We start from the raw sequence: 12,326 nt of genomic DNA, 5'->3' as shown, positions 1-12,326 counted from the left end.
AAAACAATAATGAACTTTCTGGCATCAACGCCTGGGGGTCTGTTGGCAGCCGGGCGATGGCACGCCGGACTGGGAAGAGCGTAAGGAGAGTCATGCTGCATAGTAGGATATATTGCAGTTCACGGTGCAACAGAAGAGGCGAGGAATCACCTACACAGACAGATAATGGGGCGACATTGGAGGAATGATCAACAATAAATTCCGATATATAGTGGCCACAGCGGGGGAGGAAACGCCCTGGCGTTTAGGAACCAAACTAATGAACTTCAGTAAACAAGTGGCCATCGTGGAGGGGGAAGCACCATGGCGGTCCCACGCGTGGCTTAGGAATGGCAACAATCATTGAGACATATGAAATTTGTGTTAACCATGCTCAAATTTCGAGGCCTCTTCCGGGATGGTGAAGAAGAATGTCTGATTGGAGTGTTCAATCTTTAGTTTAGCAGGGAAGAGCATGGAGTACTTGACTCCTAAATCTTGAAGTCTCCTTTTGACCGCCAGGAAGGTCTTACGTTCTTCTTGCACAGCTACTGAGTAATCCGGGTACCGGTGTATCCTCGCCGCCCCGAGATGTAACTCTCCCTTGGATCTGGCTGCACAGAGCAAGGCATCACGGTCACGGAAATTTAGGATTCTGGCTATGATGGGACGGGGTGGGGCACCCGGCCTGGGCTTCGCGGTTAGGGAGCGATGAGCTCTTTCCACTGCAAACTGTGCCGAGAGCTTGGGGCTATCAAGGAGTGTTAGAAGGGTGCGCTCCACGTAGTCCTCCATGGGCTCTCTGATGTTGTCCTCTGGTATGCCGACAATGCGGAGGTTATTACGCCTTGAACGGGATTCGAGGTCGTCATTTTTCTTTTCGACCATCGAGGCCTGGTTGGTTAGAGTGGTCACTGCGGCGCGTAAGGAACCCAGGTCGTCCTCCACGATACCAACCCTCGTCTCGACCTGGGCCACTCTACCGTCGGTTCTTTCGATATGGGCCTTTATGGATGAGATGGTACCATTCATGTCGTCTAATTTAGTGTGTAGGGCAGTGAAGCCCTCGCGCATGTACTCCAGCATTTTCTGTGAGTCATCAGGGGTTGAAGATGCTGTGGTGGTCGGTGACTCCTCCAGAGGGTCGATCAGTGACTTGGAGGGCGTCTTCGCAAACATATTCATTGAGCTTTGCTTCTTGCCAGCCCCGGCTCCCTTAGTCATGGTGGCAGGTCGCCCTCGGCACCCAGGGCTCTATTAGGATGCAGTGGGCTGGCCTCCAAGCGCCACTCAGCGGACGCCCCGGGGGGGGGGGGGGGTGAGGCAAGGACAGCAGGTAGGGATGCAGGAGGCAGCGCCAGTGAGGTTCCACCCAGGCACACAGCGCCAAAGGTACATCCACAGGGTCAAAGGGGGTCCAGATGTGGCGATGGCACCGGATCCTTGCAATAGTGCTGTAGTGTAGGAAGAAATAGCACTGCGTGGAGGTAGCACTGCAAGTTTCACTATTCCGTATTTAAAATCAGTGAAGGGACACAGGTTAGTGGCTCAGTGTATTTGCAACACATTAGGAAGGCGGGGAGGCTGTGTCCCTGAAGCCGGGGGATAAGGTGTTCAACAGGGTATTATTGGTAGGTTGCCCGTGTGGGCCAGAGTGCTCCTGGAAGGTCGCCCGATGGTAGATGGCAAGGTGGGTGGCGAGGGTCACCAGATCAGCACAGGTGCGCCCCAGCGCAGTTATGAGGAAAAAAGAGTCAATTGTCCGTAGTATAGGAGAGGAGCTGAAGCAGGGTATTCCGCCGTGGGTCACCCAGCAAGGATCAGGATCCAATTATGTATTGGAAAGGCAATGTTCCTGAAGCAGGAGGATGGGGTGTTCAGCAGGGTGTTAACGGTAGGCTGCCAGTGTGGGCCCGGATGCACCGGGGAACTCACCCAGATGGTAGATAGCAAGTGACGGCGAGGGTCACCAGACCAGCTCAGGCGCGCATCAGCGCGGTTGCAAGGAGAGAGGGGCCAATTGTCTGTGGTCTAGGAGCAGGGTATTTCCCTGTAGGTAGCTCAGAAAGGGTTGGGATCCGGTTAAACTGTGTTTTTTGGGGGGCACTCAGCATCCAGGGGGGTAGGGGAGAACAAAGGGTGCCGCGTGGATAGGCACGGCACGGTAGGGCGGGGGGAGCAGCCCCAGTACCAGGCCCTGCAGCCGTGTCGGACCGCGCACAGCGGATCAGCTGGGATGCCGCCGCAACTCCGGGGGAAAAGGATGGTGCTCCGCTAGGCCAGCGGGCGGTGGATGGGGCGGCCACAGGGACCGCCGGAGCCGGGCACACCCGTCTCCTCACACTCCCTACCTCGATGCACAACAGGAGTCGTGGGCGTGCAGAGGAGCGGCAGGCGGGGAGGTCAAGCAGGAGAGACAGTCCCAGGACAGGAGAAGCGTCTGCTGGGGTATCCGAGGCTGCAGGCGCCGCCGATGAAAGGAGCCGTGGGCGGAGCAGGTGGGTCGGCGGATCAAAGGCAGTCCTCTGCCGGATGATGAGATGCGATGGGGGAAAAACCTTGCCAGCCACAGCGGCCCGGCGCGCCTTGCAGGCTCGGCGCCTCTCCCCCACCACGGCCCGCAATGCCGCGCTCACAGGTAGAAGAGCGGGCCGTGGTCTCAGGAGCCGCGGGGAGGGGAGAGCGAGCAGCCGCAGCCGCCGGCCGCTAAAAGGGTTGTAGTTGGCCTCCGAGGGCGCGTTCAGCGCCGGAACTTCGCAGGGGGACGGCGGGGGTGTTCACGGAGTCTCGCCAGTAGCGCTGCAGGATGGAAGCAGCGTAGAAGGGGAAAACGGGAGGATCTTTCGCTCTGCCAGTCCGGAGCAATACGGTTAGGCGGCCATCTTACTTCGGCGCAACCGCGCACCCCTCTCTGTTTGGTAGTTTTGCCTCCTGGTTCGGTTTGTTGGCCAGTCTCCGCCTGCATTCCCGAAATGCCTGATGTTTAAGTGCGGTTAGATTAAGGCAATTAAAATTCAGTTCAATTTGCAGTTTCGGGCGCCTGTGCGGATTGCGCCCAACATGTTTATTAATTGGGGAAAATTAACTCGGGTCTTAAATAGGTCCAGATTCTTAGGATGGTTACCTACTCTAATTTGTTATTTTTATTTATCTGTGCTGTATTTCTTTCTTGTTTTTTCATCTGTTTCCTTTCCCCGTATGATCCTGATAAACCGGTTCCATGACCTTATTTATCATAAGTTTCATATGTCCTGCCCCGCGTTATTAGAGGTACTGGCAGATTGTTGGGTCTCCCCAAGATGGATTATAAGCCACAAAGAGATGTAATTGGTGCGACCGATTGCTCTAGCACGGGGCAAGGGGACCGGGCCGAACCAGGGATGGCGCCGCTGTACATTACATGTGTCACAATGAACGTGCAAGGTTTAAATTCTCCCTTAATACGCAAAGCGCTTTTTCATAGATTGGCTAAATTGCAGACGACGATTCTATTTCTGCAAGAGACCCACTTATGTCCTGCGCATGAACCACGTCTTAATAATAAACTTTACCCTACAACATTATTTGCTTCCAGTGGGCTCAAAAAACGAGGTATCGCCATCCTGGTTCGCAAAGGTACTCGGTTTAGGACTCTGGAGGTGGTCTGAGACGAAGAGGGGAGGTTCCTGTTGGTTGTGGGGCTATTGGACGGGCGCAAAGTTACACTGGTCTCAATATATGGTCCAAACGTTAAACAAGATATATTTTTAGCAAAGCTATCCAAAGCCCTATTTGACCATGCGGATGGGGAAATCCTCCTGGGGGAGATTTCAACGCTGTTATAAATCCTCTCATAGATAAAACCCTACCCCCATCTTTGGCAGATAAGAACAACTTTCGGGCACTTACTACTTTACTGCGTGATCACTCCCTTATTGAGATCTGGCGCTATTGTCATCAAAATGAGCGGGATTACACTTATTTTTCGGCGGTACATGGGGGTTTCTCTAGGTTAGATATGTTTCTTGTTACCGTGTCCCTGGTCCCACTGGTGGGGGCAGTGGAGATTCTGCCAGAGGCTCTCTCTGACCATGCACCTGTGAGACTCACGTTTTCATCATTTCACGAGATACCGCCTCGGAAGCCCCCCTGGAGGCTGAATGATTTTTTACTTGAAGATCCATTAGTCCGCACACACATAAGGGAAACCTTAGACTCCTATTTCCGTGAGAATAAAACGCAAGACGTGAACTTGGGGACACTCTGGGATGAAGCCAAGGCGGTAATCAGGGGTCATCTGATTGACCAGGCAGTGCAGAGAGGGAGGGCCAGGAAGGCACTGCAAGCGCATTTAGAAGAGGAAGCTCGCAGGATCGAAGAGATACATAAAACAAAAGGTTCCCGACGGTCCCTGAGAGACATGCGAGTAGCGAAGAGTGCGCTAGAAGCACATCACATGGGTAAGGCGGCTTACTCAATGCTGCTCACCAAACAATATTTTTAGTCGAAGGGGAATAAAGCAAATAAACTCCTTGCTGCCAAATTAAAAAAGCAGAACCGACAAAACAGAATAGATGCTCTGAGAGACGAGTCTGGGAAGTGTATCTATTCAGAGGAAGGCAAACTCCAAATTGTCGAGAAATTCTTTGTTGAACAAACCGCCCCCCACCTAGGGAATCCACAGATCTCTAAAGACTTCTTGGCTAGAGCAATCTCCCACAAATCTCTCAAGCCTTGCGAGAGTCATTGGAAACCCTGATAACCGCACAAGAAGTGGAATTGGCTATTAAGACCCCTCCCCTTGGGTAAAGCCCCAGGCCCAGATGGCTTTACCAACAAATTCTATAAAGTATTCTCGCCCGAGTTTACACCTCACCTCACGGAAATATTTAATCATTTGTGGGAAACGGGTTCGTTCACTCGTTCCATGGCAGCTTCCTCCACTACTCTAATCTTAAAACCTGGGAAGGACCTGACAGAGTGTACCTCATACCGCCCTATAGCTCTACTTAACACAGATGCTAAACTGTTTAGCAAAATTATAGGCCAGCGCTTAGGTGAGGTGCTCCCAGCTATCATAGACAAAGACCAGACCGGATTTATCCTTGGGCGCTCGGCACACGATAATATCCGCAGGGCGGTAGATCTGGTTTCCCTCGCCTCCACTATCCCGGGCCCGTTGTCCCTTTTATCCCTAGATGCCCATAGGGCATTTGACAGCATGGCCTGGGACTATTTGATTGTAGTGCTGAAGAGTTTTGGATTTGGCCAGAAATTTTCCAAATTAATCCTTTCAAACTTTCAGATTCCCTCAACCCAAATTAGAATGAATTCACTTTGGTCGGCCCAAATTCTGCTGGGTAAAGGGACTAGGCAGGGGTGTCCCCTATCTCCGTTAGTTTTTGCCCTAGCTATTGAACCCTTAGCACAGCATATCCATCTTAATCCGAAGATTAAGGGCTTTACAGCCGGGAATCAATGTCACAAAGTCGCGTTATACGCAGACGACATCCTCTGTTTTTTTTAAAGAAGCGCAAACCTCACTCCCCCCTCATGGACCTCCTTGCTCAATTCGGGAAGTTCTCGGGATTCACAATAAACATGGCCGAATCAATGGGGCTAAACTTATCTGAAACTTCTGAGACCCTGAGATCCCTGCAGAGTCTCTGCTCCCTCCAGTGGACGAACACCTCCATTAGGTATCTAGGAATTCAGCTAACTCCGACCTTTGTGGGTCTGCTGAAAGCCAATGTCCCCACACTATTAAAAGAAGCCAAAGAATCCCTAGGGAGAGGGTCACTTCAGGAAATATCTTGGTTGGGGCGAATAAGCGCTATCGAAATGGCTTTACTCCCCAGGCTTGTATATGCATTCCAGGCACTTCCCATAATGATCCCTGATCGAGATCTCTTGGGACTTCAGAGGGAAATATGTCGCTTTGTTTGGAAGCGCAAAACTCTATCCAACGCAAGCTCTTGACCCGCGACTGCCTGACAGGAGGGCGGAGTCTCCCTTCGATTGTTAGATACTACCGTGCTTTCCAATTAGCTGCCATTCTGAGATGGTCTCACCCAAAAGAACCCCATAGATGGCAGGATATCGAACAACACTGCACCGAGACGCCCTTGAGTCATCTGCCCTTTCTCCCTCGGGAAACACGTATTCACAGAGGATCCCTTCTCCCTTCCACAAAAACCACACTCCGTGCATGGGATAGATCCTGTGCTCAAAGAGGTTTCGTGCCGGGACTAGGCCCAGTGTGTCCTGTATTACAAAACCCAGCTTTTGCTCCTGGGCTTCAGCCTAATTCTTTCCTTCTATGGTCGAGAGAGAAACCTCTTAGACTAAGTGACCTTTACGAGAACAACGCCCCTCTAACCTTCAAACAGTGCAAAGCAAAATGCAATCTTCCAGAGACCAAAAGGTTTAGGTACATCCAGCTCCGCCACTGGATAACTAATCCAGGTGTAAAAAAAGCAGCCACCAGATCCCCCACAGGATTAGAGCTCACGTTGATGGAAGGTCAACTCACCCGAAGGGTGGCTACATGTTACCGCCTTTTAGAGGAGGACGCTGGAGAGGAGAAAATGCCCTATATGCTGGCCTGGGAAAGAGATCTGGGAAGGGAAATCGATCAGGAGTCTTGGCAAAGGATATGGGGAAGAGCCCACAAAGTCTCTAGATGTACTTCCGTGAAGGAGTGTGCGCTCATAATTTGTTTTTGCTGGTACTTTTCCCTGCAGAAACTCCATGCTATTAACCCTGATTATCCCGATACCTGCTGGCACGGATGTGGGACAAGGGGGGATTTACCCCATCTGTGGTGGTATTGCCCAACCATCCAGTCTTTCTGGCTGGAGGTTAGATCTAAGATCAAAGACATTTGTGGAACTCTCCTCCCCATGGATCCGCTGATAATGGTATTGGGAGCTACCCCAGATGACATACCCGCAGTCCGGTCCCAGAGCGGAATTGATAACTCATCTGCTTATGGCAGCCCGGTTCACTCGTGCCAGATTCTGGAAAGACATTGAAGGCCCCCATATCGCATACTGGTGGGTTAATATACGGGACTTACTGGGCTTGGAAAAGTTAACAGCCACATTGGAAAGAAAGACGGCCAAGTTCTCAAGAATCTGGGGACCTTTCCTAGAACATGTTGCCGAGAGGGAGCATATGTTTTTTCAACCTCGCCTGATTAAATACCTTCTGAGACCTCAATGGACTTCTAACATGGACATTGTGGAGTACCCAGGAGGGGCCCTGAATTAAGATGGGGTTCTCAGAGCCTGAGACTGTGTTTTTAGCTGGTAGATAATATGGACCGTTTCTTTTCTTTTTTATTTTTTTCTTTCTTCTCTTGTTCGCTCTCTGCTTTAAAGTGTTCAGCTTGAGTTAAATCTCTCTCATAAGATACCAGTTATTGATGAATTAGATGGTTTGATGAATTTATACTGATGAAAATGAAATATCACTGGGTTGATTACTTGTGATTGTTCCTAATACTCTTCCACATGAATGTATTGTATGATTTCATGATTATACGATATTTCAATAAAAATATTTTGTAAAAAAAAAAACATTCAACTTGATTTTCATCGCTTTAATAACCATCCTATATGAAGTTTCCTTTCTTTCCTTGGGCAGGATGCAACTGCATTTACATACAACATTGTTTATAAATCGTAATGCACTTTTAACTATAATGACTATAATATTGATTTTAATATCTCGTTAATGTAGGAAAAGCTAATTGTGTCCAATGAACAGGAGGTTTTACGTGTACATTATCGTGCTGCAAGAACATTAGCTAACCAGTCGCTGCCATTTAGTGCCTGCACTGTTTTGCTGGATGCAGAGGTATACAACGTGCCACCAGAGTCCCAGGTATTAACAAACTGGTAACTTTCTCCAAACTTTTGAAGATTTCATGATTGTAATTTGCATCATTTTGTTGTGCAGAAGTGTTTAAGTAAAAGTACAATTGGCGCAAAAAGCAGATTATTAACCTGTGTTAGGACATGCGAACAAGGAATTGCGTTTTTTGTTTTATCTCTGAGGAAGCATCCTCTTTCTCTTGGCATTGCTAATTTTTTAATTCTAATTATACTATAATTAGGGTTGTCTTAATATACTGAATATCAAAAGCAGATACATTTGGTCTGTAGTGAAATGCATCTATGAATCCTCTCCCCAGTGGAGACTATAAGTATCTATTGCTCTACAAAATATCTTTTGTTTTGCACAGAGTATGCCCATTTACTGATCTCAGAAAGCCACATTTTTCTTTTTTTCATAGGAACCCTTTGTTGTTAGCCAGTAATCACATTCCGTTTCGATTCAAGTATCACTTCAATCCACAACTTCCACATTCAAAGATCTTTGTTACTGCATAGGAAAGAACAATGTTTTGAATGGGTTTTGCGTTCCGAGTGGTGCTTTACCATCACCTAATATAGGCCAAGACCAACGCCAAAGGAGTAAGAGGCTGGTAGGATGAAGCACACAGTGTATCATTTATTTTTCAGTGGCTCTGCTCAGTGGTTGGAGGCACGCTTTGTCTTCCTCAATTGATGCTTACCCTATTACTCGCCATGATCACTGGTCCCTGTCAAATGAAGTTAATTTGCTTTAAGGAATTGAATCTTAAATGTGGTTCCAGGAGGTGGCATTGTGCTCTTCAAAAGTATAGACTGCGTGATGTTGCATCTCTTGATAATTCTATTCATAAAACCCAAATAAATAATTTTGAGTTTAAAATATGTGGTTGAATCACCTCACCAAATACCATCCAATAAGCTGCAAGAACTCTTGCAACTCATAAAACAAGACTGCATATTATTAAGTCATTGGTGCGGCTATGACATTGGCAGAGCTGTCCGCCAATGGATACTGCCATGGTATATCTACGGAATGATCCTGTGGCTCAAACTAAGGGAGGATAGCTCAGTGGCAACGCGCAGGTCTTGAAAGCAAGACCACCCTGAGCAACACTGGTTTGAATGCCAGATCCACGCAAAAAATAAACATTGAGTGCGCTATAAATACCTGCATTTGTACAATTCGAATGTACAAGGCCTAGTAGGATCATCCCCCATCCCCTTGCCTTGTTGCGCCTTGAGACACACACGTGTATAGGCACATTACAAATGAACCATTACATAACATTACATAAGAACCAATAAATTATATGCACCACAGAAAGTCTTGGGCCTACCGTTCTTGAGATCAATCCAATTGGGAGTGTATGCTGGCATGGACGTGTTCAGAATGAAGTGGGAGGCAGATGCACTAAAGTTAGTCGGTATTGCTTAGAAGAAATAGAAATCCAGCAAGCCATCCTATTGTTAACGCTCTTCGCTTAGCTTATTCAAGGCCACTACAGGCAACAGAATCAGTACAAAAAGATATACGCTAAAATGTTAGCGGGTAGATTGATGGGGGTCTTACCCAAAATAATCCATGCAGATCAGGCTGAGTTCAATCTTGGTTGGCACACACAGGACAGTATTAGGCGGGATATAGATGTTATTAACTGGGGGACTAGATCAGGGCAAAGATTCTCAGTAGCAGCCGTAGATGCCAGGGAGGCTTTTGACATCCTAGATTGGGGGTTTCTGAAACACACTGGCTGCGTTTGGTTGTAGACCAGAGTTTACACGTATGGTGATGGCCAATTTCCAAATCCCATCTACGAAATGTGTGGCGTTAATGGGCAACTTTCCGCCTGGGTGCAGATCCGACGGGGTACGCGGCAGGGATGCCCGTTTTCACCGTAAAATTTTGCTATGGCCATGGAACCTCTTGCAGCTTTATTTGGACAGGTACAGGATATAATGGGGGTGAACAGCAAAGGTGAGACACACAAGATCGTGTTATACGCGGATGATGTGATGCTATTTATGAGGAACACAACAAGCACACTGCAGAGAGTGATAACTCAAATCAAAGGCTCTTAACATTTCAGAAGACTCAGAAGTCCCAGAAGAGATAGAGTGTTTGTGTAACAGATTCCCGCTGATTTGGGAACCTAAGGAGATGGAATACTTGGGGATTATCCTGATGGTTCCATGTCATTTCATCGCCTGCAATTTCATCCCCTGACATTTTAACGTGCACATTCCATCGAAAATGCTCATTGTTTATTTTGTTTTTTGGGGTGGAGTCCCCCCTAAATCCCCTCCACACTTATTTTTGGCTATTGCCTACCCGCCCAAACCCTTATCTTCCCTTTGCCACCCCGACCCCCCCCCCCCCCCCCTAATAAGTTTGATGAGCATATTTGTTGTAATATGCACATTAAAATGGCAGGGGATGAAAATGCAGGCGATGAAAGGACGTTGTACCATCCTGACAGAGGATTATAAAGATCTTTATGAAGCAAATATACCCCCGTTATGGAAACAGTTGACAGAAGACCTTAAGAGGTAGGATGCACAGGAGTTATCATGGTTTACCCGGATAAAAGCAGTGAAAATGACATTACTGCCTCAATTGCTATATGTAGTGAGCTCCGTCCCTATTAAGATCTCAGCCCACATGGTGAAAGCGCAGAAGGAGATTCTTTCCTTAATCTGGAATGGGAAAAGGCTGAAGGTCCCTAGGATGGTTCTCTTCAGATCACCACTGATTGGGGGGGGGGGGGGAAAGAGGGTCCCTGAAATAACATATGTAATGGCGGCCCAGAGAGCCCCAATGTTGTATTGATTGGGGACTGAACATGAGAAGGGCTGGTGCAGAATTGAGCAGGGAGCCACGTCCATCCCACTGTAGGCACTGCAGTTTGTTAGACATGCGGCCTGGCGTGCGGGGGGGGGTCCACTGTTAGAGGTGACTGAATGCACCCTGGGGTACTGGGACCAAGCCCTTTCGGTTACAGGCATCATAGCGTACAATGCGTGTTTCTCCTTTGTCTTCCCCCTCCCCTTGCTTAAAACTCGAGTTCTCCCCCTCGATGCCTCTGGCTCTCATTGCCCAGGATTAATTCTCTTCCTCATACTCGGGCGTATCGCCATCACTATGGTTACCCTGGGTGGGCCCATGCAACAAGGCTATCATTTGTCTCCATTCTATCAGTGGTCCCACTTCTTCACCCTCCCCCCTGTTAGCCGACTCATACCATACCACTGTCTCGGCATCTGCCCATTTTAGGAGGTCCTTCAACCATACCTCTAATCTGGGCCTATGGGCGGCTTTCCAGCTCATGGCAATTCTCCTTTTGGCCAGGATGTATGCTAGGTCCTTAAGTTTACATACGTGTCTCAGGTTACGTGGCCTGGTGAATCCCCCCAACATGCATATCCATATGGATTCCACTTCTAATTTGATCCCCTTTTCAGATAGCTTGTGCTTAATTTCCCCCCAGAATTTCCCCACCTCCAGGCACGCCCAGAACATGTGGATCATCCCTGCCCCACCTCTCCACACTTGGGGCATTTTTGTGCTTCTGTGTTTCCGAATTTTGCAATCCTTTGCGGGGTCATATATGCTCTCTAGGTAACGTATAGTTGGATCTGTTGCAGCCTCACGTTTCTAGACACCTTCTTGTGTTATCTTTGGGCTCTCTCCCATTGCCCGTCCTGCATAGTTTCTCCCGCTTCCTCCTCCCAGTCCCGCCTCAGTTGGAGCGGCTCTTTCCCCACTCTTGACATTGTTGGTTCGTATATCCGGGATATTTCATGCCCTCCCATCAGGAGGGAGTTCTCTTGTTGTTCGGAGAATGCAGAGACCAAAATCAAGTGAGTGTGCGAGAGGTTCTGTTACATCCAGATAAAGCACTGGATCTTGTAGAGGGTAGTCAAGCAGGAAGGTACGAGGGCACAACTGGGATTGGAAATTACAATGCGGAAGGGGATAACATGAAAGGGTGTCTCATGGCTTTATCGTCTGCTGGACAGGGCTTTCCCGGATGACGTATTAACATACATGGATAGATGGGAAAGGGACCTGGGAACCATAATTACGGAGACAGAATGGGGACAGATCTGGTGGATGTACGACCATCAAGGAATCGGCCTATAAAATATGCTACAGGTGGTACTTGACTCCACAACGATTAAACAAAATGAAAACACAGTTCTCCCCCCATGTTGGAGAAATTTCGGGAAAATGGGAGATCTGGGACACATGTGGTGGTCTTGTCCAAAAGCCTGGTACTTCTCGAAAGAGATATTGAGACATATATCAAAGACATAGTGGGAGTGCAGCTCCCGGACACCCCAAAGGTACTTCTGCTGGGTGCGGTCGCGAAAGACATAAGCGACCCTTATCACATTTACTGACCTGGGTAAGAATGACACTGGCCCAAGGGTGGAAAACGGCGGAGAGTCCTCTGGTGGCTTGTTGGTGGGTCAAGATTTAGGGGTTGT

At 48.4% G+C, this 12,326-nt stretch overlaps 1 protein-coding gene across 2 annotated transcripts in view; it reads left to right on the top strand.

Moving 5' to 3' along the window:
* Nucleotides 1-12,326, top strand: part of ANKRD12 (ankyrin repeat domain 12) — a 1,194,452-nt gene that overhangs the window by 993,449 nt on the left and 188,677 nt on the right. For both annotated transcript variants that reach the window (XM_069613394.1, XM_069613393.1), the window contains one exon: nucleotides 7,702-7,845. In XM_069613394.1, the coding sequence (XP_069469495.1) occupies nucleotides 7,702-7,845 (144 nt within the window). The remainder of the gene's footprint in view (nucleotides 1-7,701; nucleotides 7,846-12,326) is intronic.

Source organism: Ambystoma mexicanum, chromosome 5p (genome assembly GCF_040938575.1).
Source record: "Ambystoma mexicanum isolate Mex_15411 chromosome 5p, UKY_AmexF1_1, whole genome shotgun sequence".
NCBI classification, from domain to species: Eukaryota; Metazoa; Chordata; class Amphibia; order Caudata; family Ambystomatidae; genus Ambystoma; species Ambystoma mexicanum.
This window is presented reverse-complemented; position numbering and strand designations above follow the sequence as displayed.